The following is a 16979-nucleotide window of genomic DNA, read 5'->3' as shown; positions in this document are numbered from 1 at the left end:
TCCCAGCCGATTGACAAAGCGCCGAGCAGCCCCTCATCTTGACCGAGCTGTGCAACACTGACAGGTGTGCATTGCCATCCTCACAGCTGAGTGAGGACACAGGCGAGGGAAAGTGAGAAACTGGACAAAAGCTGCTCGGCCAGTCACCCGCCCTCTGGGAGGGCTCAGGACTGTCCTGATTCCAAAGCTTGGACATCTCGCCAGCCAAGCGGGCTGGGTCTGAGCCCAGGTGCCCAGGACAGCCCCAGGCTATGGTCATTCTCTGTGACAATTTGGTGGATGAATTGGAATACACTCCACCCACTGCAAGGTAGGGCTTTCCCAGAGATGAGAAGATTCTAAGCTGTGGGGCCTGGTCTGGGTGGGGAGGGGTCTGCCCCCAGCCATCCTGATCTGCTGGTCTCCTTAGGCAGGGGTCACACCCTGTCCTGATGGTGTCATGAGAAGTTGCTGCCAAAATTAGAGCTCAATGTGGGACCGGGTCCAGGGCTGGGCACCAGCTTCTGGCTGGGCTAAAACTGGTTTGCCACACAGGGGACAAACATAAAACATGGTAGGCTGGTGGGCGAGGGTGGGCAAGGCTCACTCAGCCCACTGCTCCTCCTCGGGGGGCACATGGTGGGTGCTTAATAAGTGTGCAGGAAGGAACATTCGAGATCTGACCTCTGGGAAGCCAGTCCTCCCTGTGCTCACCTTCCAGAGGTGCCAGTGGCTGGACCACCTCCCAGCATCCCCTCCCTGAGAGGTGGCCAGCCTCCAACGTGGTCCCCAGTGGCCCTTGCCTCCTGACATTCTCACCCACCGTGGCATGTAGGCATTGAAGCTTCCTTCCTGCTGTCTCTCTGAGGTCACTCATTGTGGAGGAAGCATATGTGAGAACACTCGGGCAGCACCACGGAGAGGCCCAGGTGGCCAGAGCTGAGGTCTCCTGCCAGCAGCTATGTGAGGGAGCCATTTGGAAGCAGATCCCATAGCCCCAGTCGAGCTTGGAGATGACAGCTTGACTGCAACCTCACCAGAGACCTTGAGCCCGAACTAACCAGCTAAGCTGTTCCTGACCCTCAAAAACTGTCTGAGATAACGAATGTGGGCTGTTTCAAGCTGTCAAATTTAGGGGGTAATTTGTTACACAGCAATGAATGACTATTACACTCTGCAGAGCCCACATCTCTAGAGGTCAGGGAGTCAGGGCTTGAGTTTGGGCAACTTCCATGTAATCCCTGGACCAGATCTGGCCACGTGATGCCAGGCTGCAGACTCCCTTAGACGTCTATGCAGTTGGTCTGCACACAGGACCTCACAGCTATCTGAGCTGAGGTATGGGGCACTGTGATACTGTGATTTCTAATAAGAAATATGTATTTGGTCTTTGTCCCCATTACTGGCACAGAGCTCCTAAAACCCTTGGAATTTCCTATGATAAAGGTGTCTTTTTATGTTAATGAGGTGACTTTTGGAAAGCACCTAAGGGTGGGTCTGGTTGCCAGGGGACAAGGGGAGGGGGAGGGGCGGGAGATTGAGTTCAGCTGGCTCAGCGGCCAATGATTTCATCCATCGTATCTATGTAATGAGGCCTGCGGAAAACCCCAAAAGAACAGGGTTCAGAGAGCTTCCAGGTTGGTGACCACTTGGAGATTTAGCGAGAGTGGTGCCTGGAGAGGACATGGAAGCTTCTTTTTTTTTCCCTATTATTTATTATTTATTTTTTGGCTGCACCGTGTGGCTTGTGGGATCTTAGTTTCCCGACCAGCGATTGAACCCAGGCCCTCAGCAGTGAAAGTATGGAGTCCTAACCACTGGACCACCTGGGAATTCCCCATAGAAGCGTCTTAATCTTTCCCCACACCATGCCCTATGCATCTCTCCCATCTGGCTGTTCTGAGTTGTATCCTTTTATAATAAACCAGTAATATAGTAAGTAAAATGTTGCTCCGAATTCTCTGAGCCACTCTCGCAAATTAAACCCAAGGAGGGTGTCGTGGGAACCTCTGATTATAGCCAGTGGGTCAGCAAATGAGGAACAATCTGGACTTGTGCTGAAGCAGGGGTCATCTTGAAGGATGGAGCCCTTCATCTGTGGAATCAGACACTAACTCCAGACAGATAGTGTCAGGATTGAGTTGAACTGTAGGACACCCAGCTGGTACTGAGAAGTCTTGGTGTGGGGAAAAATCCACATACATTGGAATTGGTGTCAGAATCATAGGCAATCGTGGGACTCCTAATGCTGGTGGGCCCGAGTGCTATCACTGCTGTGTCATTCATTCCTTTGGTATTTTGGTTAATTCCACTAAGATGACATCATGAAACCAGGGCTTTAGGAAGGACTTCTGACCAAACATGGATGTGAATTAACCTTCCATCAGAGGACAGGGCAGAACATGGGTAAGGAATTTGGTCTCTGAATTCAGCAGAATGGATTCAAAGCCCAGCTGTGTCACACGTATTCACACTGCTCTGGGGACGAGTCACTTCACTTCTCAGTTTCTCTAGCTACAATAAACTTAATGATCCCTACCTTGTAGGGATGGCTCCACTGGAAATTAACTGAAGACAAGCAACTGGCACATAGCACGTCGCCAGTCAGTCATAACATCTGTTGTTAGTATTACTGTCCAATGTTCAGGTCAAGCCCAGTGTTCAGAACCTGGGAGATCCTCTCCTATGATGACTGTATGAATTCACAAAGTCCTGGGTGTGATGCCTGACTCATGAGTTCCTGAGCGCCATTCAAGACTGAAAAGCCTCGGGGGCCCCTGGGTCCAGCAGGCGATGCTCACTCCACGTCTTGCCTCCCCCTTCCAGTCCAGCTTCCGGGGCCTGGGGACCCCGGAAGGGAGTACGCCCTTTGTGCCCCCGCCCACTGCGCACCTGTGTGGATCCGCCGTGTGCCGGAGGCTGGGCACCACTCTCCCTGCCCGGGGTGTCATGGGTCTGCGGCATCACCGAGCCACCACGCAGGGTGTTCCTGGCAAAGAGCACGGGCTCCGGGATGTCACCCATGAACCTCAGGATGATGTTCCACACAGCCAGGGCGGCCTGGGGAGACAGGGACAGAGTGCCCAGCTGGAAGCCAGCTCCACGCAGCGGGGAGCCCACAGAACCCCGTCCGTGCCTGGTTCCCGCTGAACCAGGGGGAGGCCTGAGCCACTAGAAACCAGAGAACCAGGTACCGAGCAGTCGGCATCCTCCTCGTGGTAAAGCAGAGGGTATCGGAGGGGCCGCCGGATGTGGGTGTGGCTGGCTGATTTCTGAAAGTAGGTCACGGCGAACTTGGGGAAGGTGTACTCGGCCAGGCCGTCTGCGTCCTCCTCGGGCTCCTCCATCATGGGGACCGTGTCCAGGTCAACCTCGGGTAGCTGCTGGGTCCTCTCTTCCAGATCCTGGGTGCCAGTGAGAGAGAGGGACAAGGGTCTGCTGTCCTTTCAGATATGACCTGGCAGCGTGTGCATCTTTGGGGGCCAGGGAGCCCCAAGAAGGGTCTGTCTGGTTATTGACGGGGTGCAGAATTATCCACTGCCCCTTGTGTTGGGGACCTCCCCGACCCTCACCCTCGGTGGGCCCCTGGTGGGCTGCCGGGTGCTGGGCAGGCCTCGGTGTGAAAGCCCCAGGTATCTGGCACCCTCTGCCTGCAGACCTGGGCTCTCCAGACACCCCCCACTCCCCACCCGCTTCCTGCTTGCTTCTGTCAAATGCTCCTCCAGTGGAGGGGGCCCGGGCTGGCCGCACTGCACAGATGATTTGTGTTGGTGGGGGGGGGGGAGCCTGGGCGGGGGGAGGGGGAGGCATGAGCACCTTGGGGGGCCCCTAGGTCACTGGCCCAGAGCAGGATGCGGTGCGAGTCAACGGGACAGCTCCGGAGCTGCCCCCAAATCAGACACGCCCTCCTCCTGCCGTGCGTTTTCTACCTCGGGTCCCCAGGTCACATACTGCAGAGCGGCAGTGACGTGCTCTGTGACGGGGGCCAAACGCACGCGGGAAACGCTGCCCGATTGAAAGCCCAATGACATTCGCGCAGTAAAGGCTCTAGGAAGTCTTGCAGGTAAGAAACCTGCTCAACTTGAAAGGGTTTGACCACAGAGACCCTCGCTCCTGTTTTCCCTGCATCTTCGCCCAGGACCGCAGAACTCACTTCAACACCTACCTACTCCATCGGCTCCCCGAGCTGAGTCTTGGCTTTTCAGGAAAGCCTAGAGGTTGGCCCCTGGACACAGCCCCCCTTGCTGCTGGGCCGGCAGGGCCTATCTTACCTCGACGTGCGGTGTGGCCTGGCCTTCCTGCCCGCCCATCAGGGAAGGCAGGAAGCCGAACACCTGTTCCACCATCTCCGTGTCGGTGACAGTGTCGTAGATGGACTTACGCTTCCTGCTGGGGACGGCGCTTGGGCTTTTCTGCTCTGCAGCAGGGATGACCAGAGACTCCTGCACAGACACCCCGGGGGGGCCACTGTTAGCACAGGCCCGGCTGGGGCAAGCCCCGCCTGGGAGCCAAATAAACCTCCTCCCGCCGTATTTGTCCAAATCAATATATTTCCCTCTAAAATCCTAGGTTTTAAAAGCGACAGGGACTGGAGATCCACCAGCCTGGGCTTCTCCTTTCCCAGCGGATAATTAGAGGTCCAGAGAGGGGAGGTGCTTGCTTGTCCACACAGGGTACCACGCCAAAGCCCGAACACCCCCAGAACCTAGCTGCAAAACCCACTCAGGCCCACCTGGTCCCTTCACAAAGAGTACCAAGGCTCCCCTGGGAGGGGGCCCTGGGCCTGCCCTGGTCTGTGGCCCGTCCGGGGCCATGTGGGGGCAGGAACACGCTGCTGACATGTCTGGGGCTCTGCACTCTTTCCTGCTCTGGCCACTGTACTAGCACTGTGCCCCGTGGACCCATTTTCATCTACGGAGCAGGGGAAGACTTCATCCTAGGCCCTCTTTCCTTATCACCACTGCCAAATGAGCAAGTTCTGAGGAGTGAGGCAGAGTCTCAGATGCTCTCCGAATGGAGGAAATGGGATCACGCAAGGGTGAAATTTCAAAACGCAGGGATATGCATCTCGGCGCCGCTCCCCTGTTCCCTGCCCTCCCACCTCTCTTGCCAGGACTCTCTTGAAGGCTCCTCTTGGTATTTCTTGGTATTTTGGGACCTGGAGGGGGCAGGAGTGTCTGGTGAGAGCCCTATGTTGCTGCTCATTCCTTCCGCCTACCCTCCCTCACCTGGGCCCAGCCACCTCCCACCTACCCGAGAGGGCAGTGACCACCTACATTGGCTTTCTGCTGCCGGAAGTTCCGCCGGACAGCTGCGCCCCTGGCGTACGCCTGGATGACCACCACTGCTCTCCTCTTGGCCTGGACCTGCTGGCGCACCAGGTAACCCCTGCAGAGGGCTTGCAGCTGGACCATCCTCTGCCGCATGTCCTGGTACTGCTTTGCCAGCAGGTGGCTCCGGGCAATGGCCTGCAGACGCTCAAAACCCAGGAGGATCTGCGGAGGCAAGAAGGACGGGCACTCACAGAGAGGCCTGGGCCCAGCAGGGCACAGAGCAGAGAAAGGCCTTCCCGAGGGGACAGAGAGCAAGGGGCAAGGTGTCCTCACAAATTAGCTTTACAGTTACCTGCTTTACGGCATAAGCGCTAGTGCTAAAATTGTATGTGCCTGTGAGTACAAGCATATTAAATGAGTTAGTTACACTTGTGAAGCAGTTAGAACAGAGCCTGGCATCAAATTAGTGCTAACGAAGTCTTTTTAAATGGCGTCAGTAATAAAGTACTTTCCTGGGAGCTCTACCAGGACCAGAGAACTGGTTTGCGTGTCACACGCGTGATACGATTCCGGAGGCCTTGCTTTTCACACCTGCCGCCAAGTGCAGCCAGCTTGTGTGGAGCTGGAGTACCTGTGTGGAGGCCTATGGCCGGCTCCATCAAGCTAATCCCTCAGGGATCTTGAAAATAAAGAGGAAATGATAAACTATGAGTACCTGCTTCTATGCTGCAAACACACCGTAGGTCACAGCAGTCCCTAAGCCTCTGGGATGGCTCCTGTTGGCTTCTGAAAGACCAGCCTAACGGCTGCCAGGTGTGAGAGGTCATGCTTCATCTTACAGGTTTGGAAGTCACACAGACACACCTCCCAACTCCAGCTCTGCTGCTTACTGACTGCGCGCTCTTGGGGAAATGACTTAATTTCTCTATGCCTCGGTTCCTCGGCATACAGCGTTGGCTTAATAATAAATAAAATGGGGACTTCCCTGGTGGCGCAGTGGTTAAGAATTCGCCTGCCAATGCAGGGGACACGGGTTCGAGCCCCGGTCCGGGAAGATCCCACACGCCACGGAGCAGCTAAGCCCGTGCGCCACCACTACTGAGCCGGCGCTCTAGAGCCCGCGAGCCACGGCTGGAGAAAGCCCGTGCGCAGCAACGAAGACCCAACCCAGCCAAAAATAAATAAATAAAATAAATAAATGTATTAAAAAAAAAAACTACACCTAAGAAATTTAGGAAAAAAAATAAAATGACGCACACAGAGCAACAGGCCCCAAGGAGCCTTTCCATCCATGTCAGCTGCCAATGTGCCCTTGTGAGCACGGAATGAGGACAGGTGTGGGTCAGTTTTGCCGACGTGACCACGGCATATCCCAACCACAGTCGCAGCCGTGACCAAGGCAAGCAGTCAAACAGGCCCCACAGGACACGGTTCAAGGTTGCTCTGGTTTGCTTGTTGCGCAGACACTCGTTAGCAGTGCCTGGGGTCAAGGAAAAAATGAGGAAAAAATGCTTGAAACAGAAAATAATCAATCCATTAACTTATTCTGTTGCCTGGAAATTGGGAAAAAAAGCCACCATCTAATTTCAGAGCAGGTCATCTCATTCTAGCCCTGGAGATGCCCCCAATTCTGCAGGAGAACGCTTTGAAACCTGCAAACTGTGTGACCTGACACTATGCTAAGAAGAGTGTGTGGGGTGCTGAGGTCTGGATCATGCCTGTGGCTGATGGGATGCTTCCTGCCCCAGCTGTCACAGTCATAAACAAACGTCAACATTCGTTTCTAATTGGACGGCTGCTCCCGCAGGCTCCGCCTCCCACGTGAGTGTCTTACCAGCTTGAAGTTCCTCCGGCTGTAGTTGCCTCTCCACCAGGCCTGGAGGGTCACAGCTGCCCGCCTCTGCCTTAGGAACTCCTTCCTACAAGCGGAAATGCAAGTCAGTGGTAACAACCACAGACATTTTAAAGCCTTTGGGGGGAAAAACTGATTTTGAAGGAAGAGAGGAAATGAATGCATACAATATTTCTTTTCCAGAAGCCTTTATAGGCTGAAAGACAGACAGGTTAGGAACTTAAAATCTACTGCCAACAACTAAATTTGTGAATGAGGACAGTTCAGTTCTTATTTATTTATTTAAATTGATCTTTTTTCTTTTCTTTTCTTTATTTGTTTCGGCCACACCACACAGCTTGCGGGATCTTAGTTCCCCAACCAGGGATTGAATCTGTGCCCCCCGAAGTGGAAGCGAGGAGTCCTAACCACTGGACCTCCAGGGAATTCCCGAGGACAGTCCAGTTTTTAGAGCGAGGAGAGTAAATCTCCTCATTTCCCCCAAAGATCTCTGAAGGGATAAAACCCATTTCCAACTTTTTCTTCGTTGTCAGACTCTGCCCCCTCCTCTGGCCACCAGCCCAGGGGTTTACCAGAAATCAGGTCAGAAGTCTCAGGACCAGAGCTCCTCTCTGGGGGCAGGTCAAAGCAGAGGGCTGCCCCCAGACCCAGGCAGCCTGGCAAGCTCCAGCAGACTGCTCCCTCCACACGGAGGAACGAGGGCTGAAAACTGGAGGAGGTAACCTGAAACCTCGCCTCTGGGGAGTCAGAGGTGCATAGGGATGTACCTTTTCTCCCACACTTAACTGAGTTTTCTTAACACTTCTAATAATTTTTCAGGGTATTTTCTTAGGTTTAGGACAGTAGATCTCAATCAAATTAAAAATCATCTTCGGGGAGTTGGGGGAGGGGGAATTGGATGAAGGTGGTCAAAATGTTCAAACTTCCAGTTATAAGATTAAGTACTAGGGATGTAATGTACAACATGATGACTATAGTTAGCACTGCTCTATGGTATATATAAAAGTTATTAAAAGAGTAAACTCTAAGAAGGATTTCCATCACAAGGAAAAAAAAATTGTTTTCTTTTGTTTCTGCATCTGTATGAGATGGTGGATGTTCACTAAACTTATTGTGGTAACCGTTTCATGATATGTATAAGTCAGATCATTATGTGGTACACCTTAAACCTGTACAGTACTGTAAGTCAATTATATCTCAATAAAACTGGGGGACAAAAACCAAAACAAACAAAAAAGAACAAGAAAAAAATCATCTGGAGAACTTCGATATTTATTGATGCCTGGGTGCCGTCCAGTCTAATTAAGTCAGAATCTTTGTTGATGGGTGGACAGTATATATCTGTATATCTAGCTATTCAATATTTTTTGGTGCATGTACACACACACACTCACATGATGATTCTAATATAAGGCCAAAGTAAACAACTGAGTTATCTAAAAATAAAGAGAATTTGTCTCCTTTCTAATATTTATACCAGTGGTTCTCAACTGGGGGTGATTCTGCCCCCCAGGCACATTTGGCAATGTCTAGACACATTTTTGGTTGCCATGACCGGGGTTGGGGAGGAGGATGCTACTGGCATCTAGGGAGTAGAGTTCAGATGTTGCTAAACATCCTGCCCAGGGGCCCAGGACAGCCCCCTATAACAAAAAGTTATCCAAGCAAAATGTCAATAATGTTGGAGTTGAAAAACCCTGATTTCTATATTTTCTTTAAATTTCTTGTCAAATTGCATTGGCCAGAACAGCAAGAACACCATTAATTACCAATGGTGATCACTTCTGGGAAGACGGAGTAGACATACTTTCCCTTACTCCTCCTGTTAACTACAACTAAAACCCCCTAGACATTATATAAAAGAAACATTAAGAAGACTCTGAAAGATGGAGAGAAGAAGGAAGACCAGCTAAGGATCTCAGACACAGTGGTAACTTCTCTGGATTTCTTTTTGCCTCACATACCCCAGACTAGGAGTTGAAGAAGTAGGCAATCCAGAAATGACAATGGGCACAGACCAGAAAGACCCCAAGAAAAGACTTCTCTATCTACCGAAAGGATCAAGAAAGGAGCAGTTTAGCAAGGCAGAAAACTTTTAGATAATAACCAAGTCTACTCCAGTGAAACACCATGTAAACGACTGTGGTTCCCCCACCTACACCAGAAGATGCCCAGTGGAAAGCCTAGACATCCACCCTCACCTGGGTTGTGTAGGAAGTCATCCTTGATGGGTAGTAATGAGCTCACCCCCAACAATGGCAGTGGAGACCACTGGGGAATCCTGAACCTGTATGGCCTTCTAAGCCACACCTCCCCGTCTCATGACCCTGCTTGCTGGTGCCCATGGCCACTATTCCCGTGGCTCAGCCACTTTCTCGCATTTTGTCCTATCTGGGTTTCCAGGCCTTCCTATGGTTGGCAACGGGCCGACAGGACAGCAGGGAATGGCACCATGGGACCTGCCGAGCCCCCTGGACGTGGTGAGGGGGAGGGAGGCGGTAATATGGCTGATTTACTGAACCTGCAATGAAATTCAAGCGTTATCTTCTTACTGACCAGGGAACTGAGTCAAAGACAGTTCTTTCCTTCTCTCCAAAACCAGCCACCTCATAAAACCAAACCCATACGTTCTCTAAGACAACTGAAGGAGAACGCCGAGATATAGTCGAAACCAGAGCTGACGCTTCATTGGGCTCTTGCTTCCGTGGTGGAGTTTGCCCTCCACCCCAAAGATTCAAATAATGTATTAGAATTCTCTGGGCAACACAGGCTGCAGCGTCCCTGGTCAGGAGGTCCCGACAGTGCTTCTGCCTCGGTTACCCCGAGAGGGGGGCCAGCGGGAACATGTGGCCCTTGGGGGGTACATGGTGGGTGGGTGTATGGGCTGGGAGGGGGCAGGGCAGGCACCTGTATCTGTAGCCCCGCAGGACTCTCTGGATGCTGACTGCAGCCTTGTCCAGGGCCTGGCTCCTCTGTACCGCCAGCAGGGTTTCCTGGTTTTCCTGGGATGGGAGAGATCTCATCATGCAGCTGCCCTGCCTCACCCCTACTCGCCCACCTGCAGCCAGAAGTCAGGGTGTCTCAGACTCTTCCCACACGGCTCCTAGGAGGGCGGGCAGGGGAAGGGGGGCTCCTAGGAGGGCGGGCAGGGGAAGGGGCTCTCATGCTGCCACCGATGTGGCTCAGAGCAGAGAACCGCAGCTACATCCCCAGCCCCAATCCAAGAACTTCCCATTTTAGTTCTTTCTTCTTGTTGATTCGATCTGGGAAATTTCACTTCTGCTCTGGAGAACCCAAGAGGGGGCAAAACATTTCCCCAAAGCTGTATTTTATTTCCCAAAATTCATGTGCAACGCTCATTCAGCTGTAATACAGATGCATGCTTGTTTCCATATAAACATGAATTCCAGCCTTTGCATAGAATTCAGAGTGTTGAGGTCATGAGCCGTATTCATCCCTGAGTGGTGACTTTCCCTGGTCCACCTCCCTGCTCCCCCTGGATCCCGGGCCCAGAAGGAAGGGACTGTTTTTGCAGAGTAGAGCGCAGCACGGCCCTTTGGTAAGTGATGAGCAGAGGCCAGGGGCTTGGTGGCCCTTCCTGCCCCCATCAGTCTTGCATCAAGCAAGCACTGGGTCTCTGCGTGTGCCTGGGTGGGCCCTGGGGACACAGAGATGGACTAGACCCCCGACTGTGGCCTCAGGGAGCAGCCAGGGAGGGGGAGGGATGGAGGGGCGGGCACTCACCTCTCCTCCTTGGCCATCCATCCACGCTGACCCCCCTCTCCATACCGCACCCTCCTGGGCAGCGGCCCTGGGACTCTCCAGACCTCTTCCCTCTGCCAGCCTCACCTCCCCAGTGGGGTCTGAAGCCCCTCTGCTTCTTCCTTCCTGTCAAGCCCCAGAGTCCCAGCACAGGCAGACCTGACTAACGCATGGACAGACGGACAGACCCACTGGAGAGCTGGGGTTGGGAGGACAGACAAGGACGTTTGGGCAGGCTCTACGGGGGAGGAGGAGAGAGTGGAGGCCTCAGGAAGGGCAGTGGGGACGAGGTGGGGTGCGGGGCTGGCTGGCAGAGCCCTGATTCTAGCCCTGATCTTCTCTTTCTCGTCCTGCTGACCTGCCCAAGGCGTGTGAGGCTAGGAGACACAGAGGTTCTCTCCCTGTGGCTCTCTGACCCAGTTCGCAATCTTGGAGGGCCCGAAGGCCAGCCTCAAGGGCGGGAGGCTGCCTCTGCGTGACCTTGAGCCTCCCTGTGAGTTGATGCAGAGAGAGGTGGGAGGTGGGAGATGGTGCTGCTTGTACTGGCCGGCCAAGGAGTTGTCATGGGGGGAGGGGGCACACTGCCTCCTGCCTGAAGCCCCGCCTCTCCAGGGAGGCAGGGGCGGGGCTTCCCCAGGTCTGATTGCAGACTGTGGCCTCGGGCCTGAAGGGCTGTTCTCCGGGACAGTGGGAGACCTCCCTCAGCTCCTTCTTGGTCTCCCGCGGTGGCTTGGAGGCAGTCCCTCCTTCTCCTCAGGCCTTGCCCTAAATGTCCTCCTCTGAGAAGCCCCCGGGCTTTCACTGGCCGTGCTCTCCCCGTGACGCCCTCCTCCCTTCCTCCCTAGCGTGGCTTTCTTGAGGGCAGGGGCCACGCACGGCGCAGGCGCCCACGGGCACCAGACCAGCCACACAGGCTTCCGGAGGCTGAGGACCAGCACGTTCAGGGTCTCACCTTCAGGAAAATTTTGGTCTTTCCCATTTTCCAGTCTTTGTCTGTGCCCAGCCTGCTTTCGGCGATGCGCAGGGTCATCTGGCGAAACTTGCCCCGAAGCTGCCAAAGAGAAACAGGACTGGCTCTGTGGAGTCACGCCGGAGCCTGCGGTCCCTCCTCGGGGGCTTCCTGGGGAGCGGGGTCCTTCTGCTCCCACAGGGGTCGCCTCCTGGGCAGGGGCACAGGCACTGGGCGCCCTGGATCAAGGGTGGGGCCCAGGGGCCCAAGAGGCCACCACACCTTGTAGGGCCTGGGGCCTCAGTGTGGCCGTTGGACACAGACAGCCCAAACTTCAGGATGGCTGAGTGTTCGGGGAAGGCTAGGAAGCAGGAAGTGTCCTGCTCCCTGGCCACTTATCATCTCTGTGACATTCTGCCACTCTCGGGGCCCGTGTGCCGGGCTGCGGGGACACACACCTCGCTGCGCACGGCGCTGGGCAGCAGGACGCGGAACCTCTGCGAGAACTCCTCGAACGAGTAGCGGATGGGGAATCCGGACTTGCGGATGTGCACCGTCTCCATCATGCCTGAGTAGCGCAGCTGCCAGATGCATAGCTCCCGGTTGAAGAGCTGCGGGCGCAGAGGAGAGGGGCTGATGGCGCGGGCCTCCCCCTTCCGGACCTCCCTGACACCAACCCTTCGGCTGTCCACCAGATGCAGGAGAACCAGGCAAACGCTTGGTTTCATGAACGTTCTGTTTTGAAGGGAGATATTTGGTTGAAGTCGCTGCAAAGTCCTGGAAGTGTTTTCCAGGGAGCTCAACAGTCGATAACATACGAACTGGGACATCCACAAGAACACCAGATGCTTCCCGCATATTCAGAATATGCAAAGTATGAGGAGTATCGAAGTGTTTTTGCACATATGCCACATTTAACATTTTTTGAAGCGCCCTCAAGCAATGGTGCCAAAGAACACGGCTTCCTTCTGACTTTGCCTGTGTCGGGGTGACCGGTGCCCCTGCAGTCCTTCGGGCTGGGCCTCCATCGTGCCTCTCACACTCTAGTGGAAGGAATAAGTACCTTTCCTACTTTGAGTCAGAAAATATTCTAAACTTAGTCTGTGCATCCTCCAGAGATGGGTATTTGGAGAGGAGCTTGGCCACGATGCTTTGCACAGGGGTATGGGGTCTCAGCCATGGCCCCAAGACTCTGCATGCCTGGGACCCTCGAGAGCCCCCCTCCGCCTCCAACCAGGAGTGTCTGGGGACTAGGGGCAAGCCCTCCAATCCGGCAAGCCCACCAGCACCTGGAAACACAGAGGGCCACAGAGGCAACCGCCTGTGGCATCTAGGGCCGCACAGTAGTTAGTTCTGGGCAACTCCTTAGCTCCCATTTATTATTTCCGGTGGGCCTGTGCTTTGCCTTTAATCTTTACAACAGCCCTACCTGGTGGTACTTAGCTCCAACTTAGAGACCAGCTGCCTGAGGCTCAGGGCCATGCTCCTGAGTGGCTGAGCCAGGGTTCCTACCTTGAGCCTTCCTGGCCCCTCAGCCTGGGTTCCCCTACACCCGCACAGCAGCTACCAACTCCCAGAAATGTCTCAGCCGGGGGAAACCAAAAGACCTGAGAATGACCCTCAGGCCCCCACCTGTGGGCGTGGGTAGAGGACCTCTGGGAGCACAGTTACTCTCTAACATCTGTGCATTGTGCCTTTAAGGAAGACACACTTTGGATCTCCTGGGCCAGCCTGAATGTCATATGATTTTATACTTTTCAAAAAGGCACATCATTTAATGTAATATTATTTCTTTTCTTAAGATTTTTTTTTTTTTTTAATCATGTTATCTCCTCTCGGATGGCATCTCCGAGTTTCTGGAATCCTGTATTTGCAGCCTCTGGGTGGGATTCCCAAGCCCACGTGTCAGGGGCTGGGCAGGCAGCAGGCTCCCACCCCGCCCCACACATAAGCAGATAAAGCCACCTTCCAAGGGCTGCATGGCCTCAGGTCTCGGTGACCAGCAGTTGGTGTCAGTCTCTAAAATCACAGTACTGGTTGCTGCCCCTTATGGGGTGTGGTTTACTTATGCAGATGTGGCAAAAACGTCATGTGCGATCCTTGCTGCCCCCTGCAGGTAGGCAGGTCCTGAATTTAAGGAAGAGAAAACTGAGGCTCAGAGAAGCAACACACCTGGCCAATGGCAGGCGAATGGCAGGGCTGAGACAGTTGAGGTCTGGGTGATCCAAAGCCCTGAAGGTCACAGACCTTCAAATGGCCTAGACTGGTCACCTTGCCTTAGTACCCACATCTGTAAAATGGGGGCAGATAGCTCTAAAGCTGCCCAGACACACGTGCGGGGAGTGACATGACCCCAGATGCCACCAGACTCATCCAGTAGAGGCCTTCTCCCTCCCCGCATTACCAGTGGCTTCTTGTACTCATTGGGTTTGATGCAGCGGATGAAGTAGGGCTGGCGGTTGGTCAGGATTTTCATCAGCTGGTCCAGGGACTGTTTGAACTGGCCCGCCAAGGTGGAGGGCCGCTTGCTGGAGTCTGCAGACTGCAGGCAAAAGCACAGGGCACAAGTGGGGGGCTGGGGAGCTTGGCCTGGGGCACAGCTGACCCACGGCACAGTGAGGGCTTCTGCCGAGGTCCCGCAGGTGGGCAGGGCTACATTCATCCAATCGCTCATTCATTCATCTAGCACAGGTTCCCCAAGTGCCTACGTGTGCAGGTGCCCAGCTAGACACTGGGGACCCAGAGCCAAGTAAGACAGGGCAAACCTCCTGTCTAGGGGTGGGGCCCCCCAAGTGGGGCGCACAGATGATGCACCAGGGTGAGGAGCGAATGCTTTACCTCACCATTCTACATTTTCAGTGTTTGTATCGGTTTTATATGCTTTTTTTGAATGTTTTATACTGTACACTGTAAGCATTATAGTAAATGTATACAGTTTTAAAATACATGTATTAAAATGATGGATGCAAGAGAAAACAAGAGCCCAAGCCCCGGGCCAAGAGTAGTGTGTGTTTTTGTGCAATGCTGGTCTTGGACAATGCTCCTTGATCAAACCTTTCCAAGGTCAAATGTTCTCGAGTGTGTACTGCCAAATTGCGTCAGTCTGGAGACACGAGCTCACCACTTAACACCTCTGAAAGCAGGATGCGATCACTGGCGGGCCTAATGACGATGGGTAGCATTTTCCTGTTGTCCTGGCTTATAAAATAATGTGCATTTCCCTCCACTGTCATTCTGTTCCCTGAAACCTGTGGGACATGCTCTGGTGTCCCCACAGGGCCAGGAGTAGGCTGTGCTCCGGCCTCCGCTGTGACGTCCAGGCTGGCTCTGTGAATGCAGAGGGTCTGGCCCAGCTCCGCCTGGTTCCAGACCTGGGCAATTCCTGCACAGCCTCGCGGCTCCTTGGTGCCCCCCTGGGCTGGCTCTGCACGTGGCTGTGCTGCGGGCCCTGGGCGCTAAAGCCTCAGGAGTAGAGGTGGGGGTTGGGATGATGAGAGGTCAAGGGCACCTCAGTGTGGCCAGAGCTGACTGTGCAGCATGCGGGGGAGAGGACAGGGGGTGTCCTCTGCTGCACCCACAGTTCCTGAGCCCCTGAGCCGGCCTCATCTCCCTGCCTGGGCGTGGGGGAGCTCTTCGTCAGGTGACTCACAGGGCTTTTCTGGAACCGTCACTGTTAAGGGGTGAAGGCATGGCTGCTAGGGGGTGTGCAGACCCGCACCCTGCTGGGGCGTCCTCAGCTGCTCTGAGGAGCACCTGGGGCTCTCTGCTGCCCACCTCCCTGGCCAGGAACCTCAGTGCTGCTGCCACCACACCACACACACACACACACACACACACACACACACAGACACACACCACACACACCACACATACACACCACATACCACACACACACACCACATACGACATACCACACATACACCACATACCACACACACACCACACACACACAGACACCACATAGTACACACACACCACATACCACACACACACACACCACACACGCTACACACCACATACCACACACACACCACATACCACACACACACACCACATACCACACACACACCACACACACACACCACATACCACACACACCACATACCACACACACACACCACATACCACACACACACCACACATCACATACCCCCCACACACACACACCACATACCACACACACACACACCACATACCACACACACACACCACATACCACACACACACCACACACACACACCACATACCACACACACACACCAGATACCACACACCACACATACCACACATACACACCACACACACACACAGACACCACATATCACATACCACACACACACCACATACCACACACACACCACACACACACACACACCACACACCACATATCACACACCACACACACATAGACACCACATAGTACACACACACCAGATACCACATACCACACACACACCACACACGCTACACACCACATACCACACACACACACCACATACCACACACACACACCACATACCACATACCACACACACACCACATACCACACACACACACCACATACCACACACACACACCACATACCACACACACCACACACACACACACCACATACCACACACACCCCACATACCACATACCACACACACACCACATACCACACACACACACACCACATACCACACACACACACCACATACCACATACCACACACACACCACATACCACACACACACACCACATACCACACACACACACCACATACCACACACACCACACACACACACACCACATACCACACACACCCCACATACCACATACCACACACACACGCCACATACCACACACACACACACCACACACATACCATACACACACATCACACACCACACATACCACACACACCACATACCACACGCACACACACACACCACACACATGCACCAGATACCACACACACACACACCACACACAGAGCAGATACCACACACACACCACATACCACTTACCACACACACACCACATACCACACACACACCACACACACACACCACATACCACACACCACACATACCACACATACACACCACACACACACACAGACACCACATATCACATACCACACACACACCACATACCACACACACACCACACACACACCACA

At 53.9% G+C, this 16979-nt stretch overlaps 1 protein-coding gene across 1 annotated transcript in view; it reads right to left on the bottom strand.

The window, feature by feature from the left end:
- Positions 1-16979, bottom strand: part of MYO7B (myosin VIIB) — a gene marked incomplete at both ends in the record, with an annotated part of 75106 nt that overhangs the window by 23401 nt on the left and 34726 nt on the right. Inside the window, 9 exons of the mRNA XM_082659016.1 lie at positions 2872-3039; positions 3174-3383; positions 4251-4421; positions 5256-5474; positions 7087-7171; positions 10012-10106; positions 11819-11917; positions 12274-12426; positions 14220-14357. Coding sequence (XP_082515142.1) covers positions 2872-3039; positions 3174-3383; positions 4251-4421; positions 5256-5474; positions 7087-7171; positions 10012-10106; positions 11819-11917; positions 12274-12426; positions 14220-14357 — 1338 coding nt within the window. The remainder of the gene's footprint in view (positions 1-2871; positions 3040-3173; positions 3384-4250; positions 4422-5255; positions 5475-7086; positions 7172-10011; positions 10107-11818; positions 11918-12273; positions 12427-14219; positions 14358-16979) is intronic.

The sequence above is a fragment of the Grampus griseus genome (genome assembly GCF_964374135.1).
Source record: "Grampus griseus genome assembly, chromosome: 7".
Taxonomy (NCBI): Eukaryota; Metazoa; Chordata; class Mammalia; order Artiodactyla; family Delphinidae; genus Grampus; species Grampus griseus.
This window is presented reverse-complemented; position numbering and strand designations above follow the sequence as displayed.